Genomic DNA, 17,310 nt, shown 5'->3' with positions numbered 1-17,310 from the left:
TTTCACCATCCACCCTTTTGTTTTTTCTCTTTTGTGATTACATTTCTTAACTGAATTTATTTGACAAATTCTTACTACCTAATGCGTTGAAACCAAAGCATTATTGAAAGTCCTAATGTGTTTTGGCACGTATGAGTTGCCGTAGCTCCGCACCGGGTTTGCGCACATGATGAACTGTCTGGTGATATTTGTGTTGTAGTGAAGTAACATTTTGTGGTTTGACGTGTACAAACGAGACTTTGCGATGAGTTCATTAAGCGGAAAGACAATTACAGTGGTTGGAAGGTGAGAGATCTTGTTAAGGTCAATCTACCAAGCTAAAATAATGATATAAGCTGACATGTTACTGTGATTATCTTATAGAATCGCCGTGTGGTCTTTGAACCCTCTGCGATAGTGTTTATGGATAATATGTGTTAATACCTGGCTTGTTTGAAATGAGCAATACAATGTTTTGGCCAAACTAAATTAAACACACGACTCTATACTTTGCGTAATAGTATGTTCGTAATAAATTATATAAATTTGCTCTGTGCAGGACGTTTATGGCTCTTATTCTGACTTGTTTTACTGGGGTTTTCATACATAACCATAACATATTTTTTTTAATCTATGCTATATTTGTTAGAATCAGCACAAGCCGTGATACTATTTCTGAAGTTAAAGTTTTTGAATTACTAACGGAGGCTTGGATGCATCATTTGTTTTGAACCAGCAACGGCAGTACTCAGTTTTTCCTCATTTTTAAACATGTACTTGTTCATTGAACTGATGTATATAAGCAATCTCACACTCCTTAAATCAGCACTGCTGTGATTACCTACGGCCTATTACATGCGGCCTGAATCACAGCACACTTTTGTGTGTGTGTGTGTGTGTGTGTGTGTGTGTGAGAGAGAGAGAGAGAGAGAGAGAGAGAGAGAGAGAGAGAGCGAGAGAGAGACAGACAGAGAGACACATGGTATATGAATGTTGCTCACATTATTGTTTCTCTTCTTCCTATGTTATGTATGTTGCATCATAAAGTGGACTGATTGGCCGTTCCTGGGCCATGGTGTTCATTAGTGGAGGATACAAGGTCAAGATCTATGACAACAAACCAGGACAGGCATCAAGAGCCATCACAGAGATCAGGTCACTTGTCCCCCCACAATAATAATAATAATAATTCCTTCCCTTTAGCAGCACTGCTCAGCCTTTGACCTCTAAATGGACCTATAAGCTTGTGATGTAATGCACATGCACATAGAGCCAATAGTCAAGTGAAGTTGTTAAAATAGATTCCAAAATGTCAAGGAAAGGCATACTGTTTAAAACCATAAACATGTAATATAGCATTTAATAAAGCAGTAATCAACCACTTACAACTTCACTTACAATCTTTAGTGTAGCTCTTACAATCTTAGTGCAAGAAAAGCATGCACAAGTTAAAGTTCTATAGAACCAAATGGGACAGTCTATGTCATGTAGGTTTGCTTGTGTTGTTGAAACAAAACACTTCCTTGATTTGCCTCTTCTGTCAGCAGAGGGTGTAGTAGGGCTATACAGAAGTATATACATTTATCTAACAGATACTGAGCCACTTCATTTACTAAGAGGGAATACAAGCAATGTGTAATTTACAAAACAAAGGCATATACAACTTGAAGATTTACGTGTTACACCATAGTGTAAAATACAGTAGTCTTAGCAAACGTAAACAATTATTAAAACCTTTGTAATTTTAATTACCTGGATGTGTTTTTTCACATTTTGTCAAACCTTAAAGGATTGGTACACCCTATAACTATAATAAATATAAATATTTATTATAAATATATATTTAATCTATTTTATGACTTCAGAAGACTTAGTGAAGAAATATAGTGAATGAGCCATGTTGACCACTTTTATTATACGTATATAATTCTTTTACATGCTTTCTCGAACTTGAATGTCGAGAAAATAATGACAGAATTTTTATTTTTGGGTAAAAAAAAAACTCGTAAAGGGATAGTTCAACCAAAAATGAAAATTCTCTCATCATTTACTCACCCTCATGCCATCCCAGATTTGTATGACTTTCTTTCTTCTGCAGAACACAAATGAAGATAATGATGTATAAAAATAATATCTCAGCTCTGTAGGTCCTTTCAATGCAAGTGAATGGTGGCCAGAATTTTGAAGTTCAAAAAAGCAAATAAAAGCAGAATAAAAGTAATCCACAAGACTCCCGTGGTTAAATCCATATCTTTAGAAGTGATATGAGAAGTGTGGGTGAGAAACAGATCAATATTTAAGTCCTTATTTGCTGTAAATCTGTTTTGTTTTTGGTGATTCACATGTTTTGTGCATCCACCTTTGGGCAGGCAGGAAATAAAAATAGAAAAAAGGTCTTAAACATTGATTGTTTTCTCACCCACTCCTATCATATCACTTCTGAAGATATATATTTAAACACTGGAGTCTTTTGGATTACTTTTACTCTGACTGTGTGTGCTTTTTTGACCTTCAAAGTTCTGGCCACCATTCGCTTGCATTGTATGAACCTACAGAGCTGAGATGTTCTTCTGAAAATCTTAATTTGTGTTCTGCAGAACACAAGTCTAACATCTGGAATGGCATGAGGGTAAATAAATGAGAGAATTTTCATTTTTGGGTGAACTACCCCTTTATAGCTAGACATTGTGTTTTTGTGTGTGAGCAGGAAACAGTTTGAGGAACTTCAGCAAGCCAAAATGCTAAGAGGAAATCTCACTGCTGCAGAGCAGTTGAGTTTGCTCAGCAGTCATGATGACCTGAAGAAAGCCCTCGAGGGAGCTTTCTTCATCCAGGTATGGTTCCCTGCTCAAGCATAAACGACTTCCTGTTGACCCAAAAAAAAACAAAAATCAGAGGCCATCTCCTGTTATGGTGTTATGTGAAGAACAAAGGCAACAAGTGTTTTATGTGAAGAGATCACATGAGGACCAAATCCATTATACCGTATTTAATACTTTAATCACTGTGCAAAGCACATGAACCTTGAAGAACTATTTGTGGTTCCACTTCTGAAACTGGTAGAACATTCCAATGATGCTCTAAACTGAAGGGGGATTGTCTATGTCACTCATGTTAAATTATGTTTAGTCTCTGCCTCAGATGGCACGCCTGTTTGTCAAAGGTTTTCGTCCCAGATTTGAATATTAAAAAGTATTGAACACTTATGAGTGAAACCTCTGTTCCAACAAAGCAGTGTGAGTGAATTCATGTTTATTTTAACAACAGTGGAAAGAAACGGTTGTTTATTAGATTCTGCAATAATTTTTCATTACATTCCACTCCCATGTATTGTTTCCGATTTTGTTTTTCCTCCTTGTTTCTTAATATACTGATGGTAAGAATGTTGCTAAAACTCCAGTTGTGATATATTAATGCAGTTACCTGTTTTGTTCTTTGTGTTATCTATCAAAAGGAGTGTGTATTTGAGGATCTGGAGGCCAAGCAAACAGTCTTCCAAGAGTTGGAGAATCTTGTCACCGAAAGTGTGATTCTCAGTAGCTCCACTTCCTGCTTGATGCCAAGCAATGTGTTCTCCCTGGTCCAGAACCGAACTCGATGTATTATATCTCATCCGGTTAGTTATGATTACAGTTTCTAAGTTCAAATATAATATGCACCAGGACAGTGTTTTCCGACCTTTTTGGTCTTGTGTACCTCCACAGCCAAATAAGTAATATACCAGAAATGTGTTCCTTTTAACTATTATACAGGATATAATTCAGCAGCATCATAATTTTTGGCCATTATTACATTCATTTACTGCAGGGGTGGGGAACCTTTTTTCCATTAAGGGCCATTTGAGTATTTACAAAAATATTTGCGGGCCATACAGTTGCTTGCAATTTCTGATTGTGGGTTTAAATTCATTTACGCATTCCATTACATGCTTACACACCAAAAACACCAAAAAGCTTTGTCTATTATACAATATTTTGTGGTGTTATCATTTAAAGGGGTCATGACATGAGAAACCAAATTTGCCTTGATCTTTTGGTATATAAGAGGTCTTTGTATCATTAAAACGTCCTGCAAGTTTAATATTTTAAGGCGTCCTCCCCATTCTAAACGAATCATTTATTTAATCAAGCTCAAAATACAGCTCGTTCTGGATTCATGGTTAGAAGTGACGTGGCGGTTAGAAGTGACGTAACAGCGTTTGCATATGACCGCCTCCAGCACAAGATAACTCACGCTTTAAGCGCCAAGACAGCTACGCTCATTTCAGTATCGCCGTCGCCTCACAAGTGTTCAGTCGATGGACAGCGAGCTCTGACAGAGACTACTTGTGCACAGGAAAATTACGATGCCACACAGATGTGCTGTTCCTGGCTGTGGTCAAACAAAACCTCTGAATAAGCTGCCGAAAGATCCAGACGTCAGGGAAAAATGGATGCAGTTTATTTTTTGCGGACGTCCAGTCACGGCAGTGTTAACTTAAGCGTTTGTTCTGTACATTTTAAGGATGACTGTTTTGAGAACAAATCTCAATATGATGCTGGCTTTGCCAGAAAACTGTTGCTCAAAGATAAGTCCGTGCCGACTATTCTGGGAACAACGACGACGCAAACTGTAAGTAATCTATTTTAAACTTTAAACTACTTTTTAAAGCGCAATTTCATTCATTATGAATAATCACAGTGTTTTTACTTAGTTTACTTGCATATTGTTCTGGCTGGGAGCGTCAATAATTGATACATAGGCACTGACGTTAGCCAATCATAACAGTGAGCGTTAACACTGAAGTCTTAAATGGAAAACGCCCCCAAAACAGACTGTTTGAATCAGAGGATGAGAAACAGGATGGGAAAAGGTCATAAATCACTAGATTTTAAAAGTTTTTCTTAAAAAAAAATATATTAATACTATAATTGCACCTAAGGGAACATAATAATACAATAAAAAAACCCATGTCATGACCCCTTTAAAATTATTTAAAACTTTATTTGAAAGGAATTTGTATTTCAGGTTAGTTGAATCATGGCAATTTTTTTGCTTTTCAAATTATTTCTCATGGCATCGCGAGCCGGGTAAAATGGTCTCTCGGGCCTTATACGGCCCTGAGGCCTGACGTTCCCCACTCCTGATTTACTGTTAAACCAAAACAGTCAATACTGTGGGTGATGAATAGACTCACCAAACAGCTAATTCTCTCTTTTTAATGAGACAATTGAGCCCAGTTTTGACAGTTCTGGGGCAAAAATAAAAAAAACTTTGAAATGTTTCACCTCAGCATATTCAGTACATGGATGTAAGTGAAATAGTTAAACTCTTTGAAAAATAAATGTATGTGTATGGGTTGTAAGTTAAAAAAAATTCAGCTCATCCCAAGAATTGTGGATCTAAACGGGACGTGACCCCTATTTTATTTTAAAATTTGAGAACATTTGGAATTTAAGAATTTAGTTTGAGGTGCCTGGGTTGCTCAGCGAGTATTGACGCTGACTACCACCCCTAGAGTCGCGAGTTTGAATCCAGGGTGTGCTGAGTGACTCCAGCCAGGTCTCCTAAGCAACCAAATTAGCCCAGTTGCTAGGGAGTGTAGAGTCACATGGGGTAACCTCCTCGTGGTCACTATAATGTGGTTCTCGCTCTCGGTGGGGCGCGTGGTGAGTTGTGCGTGGATGCCGCAGAGAATAGCGTGTTGCCTCCACATGCGCTACGTCTCTGCAGTAACGTGCTCAACAAGCCACGTGATAAGATGTGCGGATTTACAGCCTCGGACGCGGAGGCAAATGAGATTCGTCCTCCGCCACCCAGATTGAGGCGAGTCACTACGCCACCACGAGGACTTGGAGCACATTGGGAATTGGGCATTCCAAAAATTTGGTTCTAGCTGTAATTTTATAATTGTAAAAAAAAAAAAAAACGTTAGTTATATGGATATAATCACGTTTTTCTTGTCAGTTGGGCTGCACATGTATTTGTAGTGAAGAATGGAGTTGAATAATTATGAGGCCCGTAGGGGCTTGACTGGACTTTGATTCCTGCCTTCACCGATAGAAATTCAACTCCCATCTTGTGAGCTGAAACTCTTTGTTTCCTTGCTTGTTTTGCTGTCCTTCAGCGTAGAGTTAGTTAAATAGTTCACCTTTACCTGTGCATTTAGTGAATGTTTAATCCCAAATGCCAAAAGCATTTGTGATCACCCGGTCAGGGAGACCTTCAATGTAGGAGAGAAGTCTGATACAAGGCTTTTATCTTTTGCGCTGATAAACACATAGATAAATTGTCTTGTGTGTGAGCAAGGACAGATAAACTGATGTAATTTCCTTTAACAAAAGTTTGTTTTTAACCTCACAGGTAAACCCACCCTACTATGTACGTCTGGTGGAGCTGGTGCCACACCTGGAAACACTGCCGGCTGTAATGGATGTTGCTTATTCGCTAATGACTGATGTTGGGCAGGCACCTGTGCGTCTCAGGAAGGAGATTGATGGTTTCGCATTGAACCGTGTTCAGTATGCAATCATAGCAGAGTCCTGGAGGCTGGTTCAGGTTGGTTGAGCCATGGATCAAAATTACAAGCAGTTACAGTCATTTACACAAGTAAACGTTTAAGAAAATTACACTTTTATTTTACATAATGGCTTTACAACATAACCATCCACTGAAGAACTCAATTCAGTAATTTTTTCTCATTGTAAAAATGTGTCAGTGTGATTCCATCATGGTGCACTACTGAATATATTCTTGTATATACAAATATATACAACAGTTAGTTCCAGTCCTTGAATATGAGTGGACGACAGACGTTCCAAGAGCACTGATGTCTCGCACCATCAGCACTCCAACTGATGGTGCGAGATTCGGATTACTACTACACTACAGCTGGGAAATTTAGTTAAACAAACAGCTTCAGCATTAAGGCTTATCACAGCTGAGAGACAACAGATGAAGTTACATACTCTTCAACATACTCTGCTTACCTACCTGAGTTTCTGCATTTGGAGGAGATTGTAAAAATTAAACATGGCAGAGGAGAGAATGAACCGGCTACCGCAAAATACACAGGGAGGACCCCACTCAGACGGTTATTTTTACTCAAAGAAAATAGGATCTATTTGACCAAAATACCATTATATTCAGCGAGTTGACATGTTTGTCCACAGCTGAGGAATAGAGTTAAAAAGCCTTTAAGGCTTTTTTTGATTGCCTGCGGCCGAATCACAGCCATGCTGATATAGGGCCAGCACTCTTGCTTGTGTGATATTGCTTTAATATTCATGAATAAATAGGGAGAGATACTGTATGTGAATAATAGAACTGATAGTTTAGACTCTTAAGGGACCTATTTTGAGACCGCTACATCTTAAGTGCAGTCCATGTGATACGCCATACGCGCAAAGTCTGTTGGGCATGGCCATTAGGTTTAGCTATTTTTTGTGCAAGCATGCTCTGCGTCTTGGTGTAAATGGGTGGATGAAAAGGTGTGCTATAAATAAAGACAAATTAGTTTAGACTTATGAGTTTAGTGCTGAGAATAAACGTGGTACTCAGACGTTTTAAGTGCATTGACTTATTTATCCCAAAAACATCAAATTAGGCCTTGTGTAGCTTCATTTATGGACTTATATTTTTGCGAAAATGTTTTTGCATGGAAACACCCACAGATCGCACAAATGCTCCCACCTACACTTAGTTGCACGTTGCCCTGGCAGAATTATTATTTTTTTAATAATTAAGAGGTAGCGTACAGTTGTGGCACAAACATTGGCCCCTATATTACTAACATCTGTGACTACACATCAGTTGAACTATGTTAATTGTGTCAGTTGTAAACAACCTACACTGAAGCTGTCTTAATGTCTAATCAATTATTCATATTTACACTGATAAGCCAAAACATCATGACCGCTCACAGGTGAAGCGAATAACATTGCTCATCTCCTAACAAGGTGGCATGTCAAGGTTTAGGTAGATTAGATGTAAGCGAACAATCAGTTTTTGTAATCTATCTTGTTGAATGCAGAATAAATGGGCAGGAGTTAAGACCTGAGTGACTTTGACAAGGGCAAAATTGTTATGGCCAGACAACTGGGTCAGAGCATCTCTGAAACGGCATGGCTTGTGGGGTGCTCCCAGTCAGCAGTGGTGAGTACCTACCGACAGTGTTCCATGGAGGGACAAACCGGCAACAGGGTGTTGGGTGCCCAAGGCTCATCGATGCTCAAAGGCAACAAAGTCTATCCTGTCTGGGCCGATCAGACAGAAGGTCTACTGTGGCACAAGTCACAGAAAATGTTATTGATGGTTACAGGAGGAATGGGTCACAACACACAGTGCATTGCACCCTGCTATGTATGGAGCTCCGTAGCGGCAGACCGGTCAGAGTGCCCATGATTACCCCTGTCCACCGTCAAAAGCACCTCCAATGGGCACGTGAGTGTCGGAACTGGACCTTGGTACAGTGGAAGAAGTTTGCCTGGTCCGATGAGTACCAGGGAAGTGATGGCACCAGGATGCACTGTAGGAAGATGACAAGCCGTTGGAGGCAGTGTGATGCTCTGGGCAAGGTTCTGCTGGGAAATCCTGGATCCGGCTATTCGTGTGGACCTCAATTTGACCTACCAAACATCGTTGCAGACCAGGTATACCCCTTCATGGCAATGGGCATTCCCTGATGGCAGTGGCCACTTTCAGCAGGAAAATGTGCCCGGCCACACGTGTTGGATGTGCTGGACCAACAAGTCCAATCCACGATGGCTCCACCTCGCAACTTACAAGACTTGAAGGATCTGCTGCTACTGTCTTGGTGCCAGATACCACAGGACACCTTCAGGGGTCTTGTAGAGTCCATACCTCAGCGGGTCAGCACTGTTTTGGAGGCACGCGGAGGACAAAGTACATATTAGGTAGGTGGTCATAATGTTTTGGCTTATCTGTGTATAATCAATAACTCGTAACACTCTAGGCTATGGACTGTTTATTTTATTTGTTTATTTGTTTATTTTTAGGATCCCATTAGCTGAAAGTCTGTGCCATCAGCTAGTCTTCCTGGGTTCCATTCTAAAAAATTAATTACAACAACAACAACACATTTAATCATCACAGTAAACAATATATACATTTTATATATGTACATACATACACAAACACACACTCATACCTACATACAATCTAGTTTCGATTCATAAAACTAAATATAAATACCATGTTATTTACAATTACCTTAATCATAACATATAAAAACCTACATCGACACATAACACCTTAGACTTCTTTTAAATGCCAGCTTATTACAAAGCTGACGAACTTCAATGGGAATGTTATTCCAGATGACTATTGCTCTATACAGAACGGTTTTCTTCATAAAATTTGTTTTTGGATAGGGGTCATTATATGACCATTATTTGCCTTTCTGGTGTTATAATTATGCACAGAATTACAATACACTATTTGATTAAACAGAGAAATAGGCATTTTCATTGTCAATGTGTTATATATCATACTGCTTAAAGTAACTGTTATTCTTTGGTTTAAAATGAGCCATGAAAGAGTAGAATACATCTGATCTCTACTTGTTTTAATTGAACAGGCTAGAACCAGTCTTGCTGCTTTATTTTGCGCAACCTGAATTTTTGACCAGTCCTTTTTAGTTGCAGAAGACCACACCTCAGTGCAGTATGACAAGTGACATAATATTAATGACTCTGTTACTATTTTTAAAGTTTCCTGATTCACACAATGACAACATTTTTTAGTTAATGCAATGCCACATCCTATTCTGTTAACAATAGTATTTATGTGTTCTGTCCAAGAAAGACTACTATCAATAACCAGACCCAACAGTTTAGCCTTTTCTACTCGTTGTATTCTTTGCCCGGCTATATGTAACTTTAAATCCGATCCAAGCATCAATTTTTGTTTTGATCCAATGATCATACTTTTAGATTTGGATATATTTAAGACTAATTTGTTTCCACTAACCCACTTATACACCGAATCCAACTCTCCAGACAGAACATGATTAAGTTTGTCACATGAGTTTGAAGCATAGTAAACAGTTGAGTCATCTGCAAACATTGTCATTGATGCTTTTTGACAGCTAAGGGCAAATCATTAATAAAACTGAAAACAAAAGAGGACCCAAACAACTTCCTTGTGGTAAACCACAAACTAAACCTTTATAATTAGATAAAGAACCATTATAAAAAACCCGCTGCGTTCTTTGTGAAAGATAACTTTTCATTAGTAAAATAGCAGAAGGAGAAAATCCGTAGATCTTTAATTTCTCAATTAAAATAGAATGGTCTATTACATCAAAAGCAGCACTGAAGTCCAACATGACCACACCAACTAATTTAGAGTTATCCATACTTCTAAGCCATCCATCGGTCATTTGTGTAAGAGCTGTACAGGTAGAATGTGCCTTTCTATATGCATGCTGAAACATAGTCATCAAATTATTGTTCTGAAAGTAATTACGAATTTGTGTATGAATAATCTTTTCCATAACTTTACTGAGTGCAGGCAGAATACTTATAGGTCTACAGTTATGCCCATTATAAGATAATCGATTGTTTTTTATCAATGGAATAATTTTCCCTTCCTTCCACAAAGATGGATAAATCCCACTCGCTATACACTGATTAAATATATAACACAACGGAGCAGCAATATATTCAGCTGTTTTATTCAATACTAGGCTGTCCAAGTTGTCTGTGCCTGGACTACCATGTGTTGGAAGAGACTTTAACAGGGCCATCACTTCTGCAGTTTGCACGCAACTAAAACGCAGACTGCAGTTATTTTACCACAGTGATATTAAAAAGACCCCTTACCCATGGTAAAATTGCTGTGTTTCAGTGTTTCTCTCTCTTGAGAGAGACATTCAAAATAGTCAGCTTGTCTTTTCTCACACTGGTGGTTTTGTCCCAGGTTGTACAGTACACCTGTGTTACAGTGTATCAAATGAACATAGGGTAGAATAGGGTGATCTACTTTAAAAACAAGCCCTTTTTGGCTCCGTCCACAACCAAAAAGCCATGTCAAGAAAGCACTTCCACATAGAAAGGATACCTTACTTTGAACTTGAAAAGTGAACACTGTTTCATTCTTAGCGGCAGAAATGATGTTAATCATTCAGTTGAGTAATTCACATTAAAAACAAAACACTAAATAGCTTGTTCTGTCCAGGGTATATTATGAAGGTACATTAAAGATTGTGATGATAATGAGTCATAGTGACATTGAATGAGGTTCTACTCACAGGTGTGTCGGTGCGTAGCTGGATTATACGGAGCATATACTGTGTAATGGATGCGTTGTGAAATCTTGTTGGAATACTATACGCATGGTAAAGTTCAGTTAAGGAAAGGCAGTAAACTCTCAAGAATCACTTATACTAACCATAGTTGTAACCAATACATTACACATGAAACACATGAAACATTCTATAAGTAGTGCTGTGCATCACTGTTACCCATTTTGGTGAAAACAATCATGTTTTGTTTGCAATATGGCTACAGTACATATGTATGTGTAGATGTAGCCTACTGTCAATGTCACTGTCTGTTCTGTTCTTGTCCTTAGTATAAAGAAAATGACACGATTAATATGGCAACACTGAATTTAGCTGGTGAAAATGGTATGCTGCATACTCTTACTAGACTCGAATGACCTGACAGCTTTTCTCTTTTCAGAGATTTAAGAAGTACTGCCCAAGCGAGGCAGAACTGAAATCTTGTGAAGCTCTGGTTCTATAGACAAAAGTCATATTGGTAGTAAACATCTTTTAAATTGTATATAGGTCTACCCATTAGTCATATTTTTCATGCTCTGTTTAGGATGTTATTTTTTAAAGATTGCCCTCTTTCTCGTCAGAAGTTGTTAAAATACAGGGGTTTCTTTCCTCAAAACTTTTTTCCACATTTATTGATAAGGTTATTTGATAAGAACTGTATGGAACAGTATGTAGAATCAAACAGAACATAATCAGTACATTTTAAAATCCTACTTGTCTCATTGATTTAATTTCTTAATGTATCATTTTTGTTGTTAAGGACTGTGGCAGGGCGGAGGGCGGGGCCGGGTCGTGATCATACACACCAGGCCCTTTATCAGGCTAATCAAGCCTCCGAGAGGGATAAAGGCCAACTGCGGAGGATTGTGTGGGAGAGACAAACACATGACGGACATGTGCGTAAACTATCTCTCTCTCCCGCACAATCCTCCGCAGTTGGCCTTTATCCCTCTTGGAGGCTTGATTAGCCTGATAAAGGGCCTGGTGTGTATGATCACGACCCGGCCCCACCCTGCCACAAGGACATATTAATATTATTATTTCAGAGAGGAAAATTAAACAAAAACTACAAGCCATGGGGTTCAAATCTTGTTAAGAATCATCAGCATTCTGAGGACAGAAATTCTTAGGCATTTAACCCCAGATTGTGATTGTTTTTGACATTAGCATGTTTTGGATTACCTGCTACATGACAAATAAAAAAAATTCACCTTTCTTGGTTTAAAAACAAATAATCTCAAAGAATTTCTGAAAAATCTGCTACAGTGTAGCTGTTGAAAGATCACATCAAAGAAGTCATTTTGTAATCACTTGATGCCATGTGAGGTTCGGAGGTGTGAACGGCGAACTCTGTGCACTTTGCTAGTTTTAATACTTTTTATGTCATAAACCGGTGAGATTCGATACACCCTGATCCTTAACTGTTCTAGGAAGACAATATGTCAAAGAATAGACATGTCCCCGAGCAGGCCGCAAGTCCGGAAGCCAATTTGACCAGAGACGTCAAGGAAATTTGCGAGACTTGTTGAACGTGTCACCAATGCTGATGAAGATTGTTGCTGACATAGAGGATCTTGCTGTAATACGTCCATCGATCTTGGCCATAGAGACAAAATTCTCTGAGGTGGTTATAAGAGTGGGGGATGTCAAGAAACGGAAAGAGTATCTGGAGTCATTGGAGAGAGAATTAGCTGCTAATCCGCTAGCGACCAAGGTGGATTTGGAGTGTGTCTGGGAGAAGTTGGAGGATTTGGAGAATTGTAACCAGTGGAATAATGGCCAAATTGTTGGAATTCCTGAGGACGAAGAAGGTTGGGATATGATGAAATTCCTGGACTGGCTCTTTCCGAGTTTGCTCGACATAACGGGCCATAAACTGGAAATCGATTGAGCTCACATGATTCTGGCTTGGCAATCTGCTGAGGGAGACAGGCCCTGATCGGTTCTGGCAAATTTCTGAGATCATTCAATAAATATCTATTGTTATGTGAGGCGAGGAGTAAATTAAGGCTTTCTTGGAAGAACCACGGCATTTTCTTTTTCCCAGACTTTACGAATTTGACGAGAGAAACGTGATTAATTCAAGGAATGCAAGAAACACTTGCATCAACGGAAGGTGGCTTTTGCACTGATGTCCTGAGCCAAATTGAGAATAAACACCAAGGATGGCCACAAAGTATTTAAATGTCCCCAGCAAGCATTGTCCTTCATGAAGTCAATGGTTTGACTAAGTTATTTTGTGGTTCTCACATTTCAGCCAAGTGGACTGACACACTTAACATCCACTAGATCATCTGAGGAAGCAGAGCTCCTTTTATGTGTCTTTTTGTGCTGGTTCCACTTAGCGACTGAAGTTTGTTTTGTTTAGCAGCAATCCTTCAGGACAGTTTTGTGGATGAATCTGCACATTCTTTGTGCTTATGCCTCCTATTGGTTGGAGTTTATTTTGTAGAGTATTTCTTGCAGTACATTGGAGTGATTGGGATATTTGTTGCACTCATGTAGCAGTTGAATGGATCGGCACACTGAACATTCGTTTGACTGTCCGAGGAAACTGAACCACCTTTGTGTGTGTGTGTGTGTGTGTGTGTGCGTGCGTGCTAAGATTCTGATAAACGTCAATTCTACATCTAGAGATGCTAGTCTGATGCAATTTAAGGTTTTACATCAAATCTATTGGACCCACTCTAGATTATATAGGCTTGGTATTAAAGACACACCCACCTGCAATGCCAATCAGAAGACAGGGACACAACCCATGCTTTTGGGTATGTGTTAAGATCCAATAATTTTTGTTGAGGGTTCAGAGCTTTATGTGTGATATATTGGACACTCAATTTTCAATTTGCCCCAAGACATTGAAATGATCTTGTCGGTCATTAATATTGGGGATAGACATTTAAAAAGTTGGGTCCTAGCCGGAGTTATGATCAGCAGACAAATCATCCTCAGGGGATGGAAGTCGGCTGGGGCACCCTCATTTCGTGAGTGATGCAGAAAGATGGGGGTGGTGGCGGCTTTGCGAGGAGGTGATTTGTAAAAGGCTGGGATAATGGGATTTGTTTGACAGATATTTGGCTTTTTTGGAGGGTTCTCTGGGAGGGACAGTGGAGAGAGCTTTGTAGTTTAGATGTATATGTGCATTCTTCTTGTGTTTTTAAAGTATTCTTTTTTTTTTCTTCTTTTTTTATGTTCTAATTGTTGGTGACCACATGGTTCGTGTTTGTGTCGGGTGTGGGGAATGTTTGGGGGGAGGGGTTTTATGTATATAATTGATTCAGTATTTTATGTTGTGTTTGTCTTATGAATGGAATCAACCTGTTAAAACAGGACACAAACTATTAATTGCAAACTGTTCATTTTTGTTTCTGTTCATTAAAATTAGTAATTCCGGAAGATGGTTTTAAGTGTTTTCTGGTCACTTTGGCTTGTGACCTCTTAATTGATTGTATCTTTTGCAGTGTGCCCTATTAGCACTGTTCTGGCCTTGGGATCATCTTTTGTTTAACATGTATTATTTGAGCTTATTAATCATGTTTAACAATGTTAAATAATTAGATAAATTAGATGTTTTTGTACTAACATAGCACTCTGATGATGTTTTTTATATATATATATATATGAAAGAACATTTAAAGGTTGGACACCACCCCAAAAAACAGATTTGCTGCTCAAATCCACTCCTGTTTCCTCTAAGGGTTCAGGCGGGCCCTTTGAGAGAGAGCCAGCTCTGGAAAGTAGAGCGGCTGGGAACGCTAATGGTTGACCGTGGTGATTACCATAGAGGAAAGGCCTCTTTTCACGGTTTCCCCAGCCATCCTGTCGCCTGACGACAGCAAGATAACAGCCTCGTTGTTGCCCACAGGAAATGAACAAAGACCACCCTGTCCCGCTCCTAGACTCATCCCCCACTACACAGTGTGTGTCCAAGCTTTGATTTCAGTACGGTCAGGCAGCAGGTATCTGTAGCCACAGATAATCTGAGTGCAAAGTGGGCTCGACCTGGCACAACCACAGTTACCTTCCTCTGCCATACCATCTAATTGTTTTGAGGACACAGAGTTAAATGATAAGAGAAACCCAATACAGTGGGAGCAGCTTTTGTGCTCTTTGGATATGACGAAAAGGGGGAAAGCCTGTTTTTTCCTCAATCAGTTGGACCAAAGCAGGAAGCTGTAATTTCAGGCATAGGAAATCAGAACATCAGTAAATCACTTTTAAAATACTTTTCTTTCATTCAAGCTTATGATACAGTGTAACTAACTAAATTAACCTCTCCTTCTTGTCCAGGATGGAGTTATCTCAGTAAAGGACATTGATCTGGTGATGTCCGAAGGCCTGGGCATGCGCTACGCTTTTATCGGTCCCATTGAAACCATGCATCTCAATGCACCAGAAGGCAAGCTACCTCTTAACCCATGCAATTTTAAACATGCCATAGTTAACCTTATATAATTAAGCACTGAGAAAGTTTTGTTCTCAATGTAGATGAAAAGAATTTAGTATGGTGCCTGGGACAGTGAAAGAGAAGTCTTTGAAAACTTGTTACTGTTTTTGATTACCGTCCTCCTCACATGACCTTCATGCACTAATGAGGGTGTGTATTTGACAGTGAGAGAAACTAAAACCATGCACAAATGTGTGTAAGTGTGCATGTGTTGAGATCTCATGTTCGAGTTGAATATCAGGAGGCAGTGTGAAATCTGTCAAATTACCCTGTTCTCCCCATGAACCCTGCTCTGCCATGTGAAACCAGTACTTCATTTTGATGATGAATTACAATCCTCAGTCCTGCCTCCTTGTATTGCGAGTGAGGTGTTACAGTAGTATCACTGTAGCGATAAAGCCACCTGTAAACACCAGGCAGCAAGAGTATCACCCTTGTTTCTTCCATCACAGTAGTGGTAGTTTGTTCCTGGAATTTGTAAGGGAAGAACTGTGGCTGAACTTTCACTGGTGCACATCTTATCTGCTTAGAGCCTTCTAAAGGCACTCATGCCCTTCAGACGAGGAGCTACTCAAGTCATGCTTAAACTCTATTTGTAGAGAAAAAGTCACTGAAGTGTAATTTGGGACACAAACAATTCCACGTTGATGTTACACTCTTTGTATCTCAGTTTCTCATTATAACAATTGGTAGGCCAATGTTTGATCAACTAAATGTGATTTTTTGTTGTTTGACATTGTTATCTGTGTGATTCTGTGAGATTCTGTTAATCTTGTGGTGTTATATATGCTATATTGTAGACATTCAAAACTGCAGATTTATTGAATCTGCTTTCTATTTTGTCTATTTAGGTATAGACGACTATCTCCAGCGCTACAGTGAGGGCATGAAGAGAGTTCTTAGTTCTTTTGGGCCTGTTCCAGACTTTTCTGGAGAGGCGGCTGCTAAAATCACAAAAGTATACAAGATCATTGCATTTCTATTGACCTTCCAGTGTAACATTCTTGCACAACTAGACCTTAGTTGTAAAAATCTCAAATGTTCAAAATAATTATTTTTATTACAAACTAAATTGAAAATGTAATCACCCACTTTAGGAGATCTGCGAACTGATCCCTGGTGAGCAGGAGCACCTTGCAGCCAGGAGAGAGAGAAGAGATCAGCTGCTGATGGGTCTGGCTAAACTGAAGAAATGATGCAATTTCATAAAACTACATGAATGGAAGATTCATAAACATCTGAGCCAATGTTGTCCTTAGTATTTTGGAATACAGACAATTGAAGGTTCCCCCTTTTGAGCAACAGCATGTTTTATTATATATATATATATATATATAAAACTGTATCAAAAGATAACCTCAAAAAAAGACTAAATGTTCATGCAATTACCTTCAAATAATTATGAACTGAAATTTCATATGAATTATAAAAAAAACTACCAGAATTTTTAAAAGCCTTAGATTTGTAACAAATATTTGTTTAATTGAAAAATCTGCAGCACTTTTTCGCTCATTGTAATTGTATTGTGAAATTCACAATTAAAAGGGAAAATAAATGTAAGCGATCTCCATGTAGCCTAAGGCTTTTTTTTTCTTTCTGA

At 38.8% G+C, this 17,310-nt stretch overlaps 1 protein-coding gene across 1 annotated transcript; it reads left to right on the top strand.

The window, feature by feature from the left end:
• Nucleotides 1–153: 153 nt before the first annotated feature.
• On the top strand, nt 154–17,280 carry cryl1 (crystallin, lambda 1). The gene is made up of 8 exons (XM_052142894.1): nt 154–285; nt 1,027–1,134; nt 2,687–2,813; nt 3,434–3,595; nt 6,322–6,516; nt 15,554–15,662; nt 16,562–16,668; nt 16,808–17,280. Exons 1-8 carry the CDS (start codon nt 245–247, stop codon nt 16,904–16,906), a joined length of 948 nt encoding a protein of 315 aa, XP_051998854.1. The 5' UTR covers nt 154–244; the 3' UTR covers nt 16,907–17,280.
• Nucleotides 17,281–17,310: the final 30 nt, after the last annotated feature.

Source organism: Xyrauchen texanus, chromosome 14 (assembly GCF_025860055.1).
Source record: "Xyrauchen texanus isolate HMW12.3.18 chromosome 14, RBS_HiC_50CHRs, whole genome shotgun sequence".
Classification (NCBI taxonomy): Eukaryota; Metazoa; Chordata; class Actinopteri; order Cypriniformes; family Catostomidae; genus Xyrauchen; species Xyrauchen texanus.
This window is presented reverse-complemented; position numbering and strand designations above follow the sequence as displayed.

What these genes read in the sequence shown, in the direction of transcription:
- cryl1 (XM_052142894.1), top strand. Translation starts at nt 245, where the DNA reads ATGAGTTCATTAAGCGGAAAGACAATTACAGTGGTTGGAAG. An exon ending in AGGGAGCTTTCTTCATCCAG is followed by an intron (nt 2,814 to 3,433) that starts GTATGGTTCCCT and finishes ATCTATCAAAAG; the next exon opens with GAGTGTGTATTTGAGGATCT. An exon ending in GCATCTCAATGCACCAGAAG is followed by an intron (nt 15,663 to 16,561) that starts GCAAGCTACCTC and finishes TTGTCTATTTAG; the next exon opens with GTATAGACGACTATCTCCAG.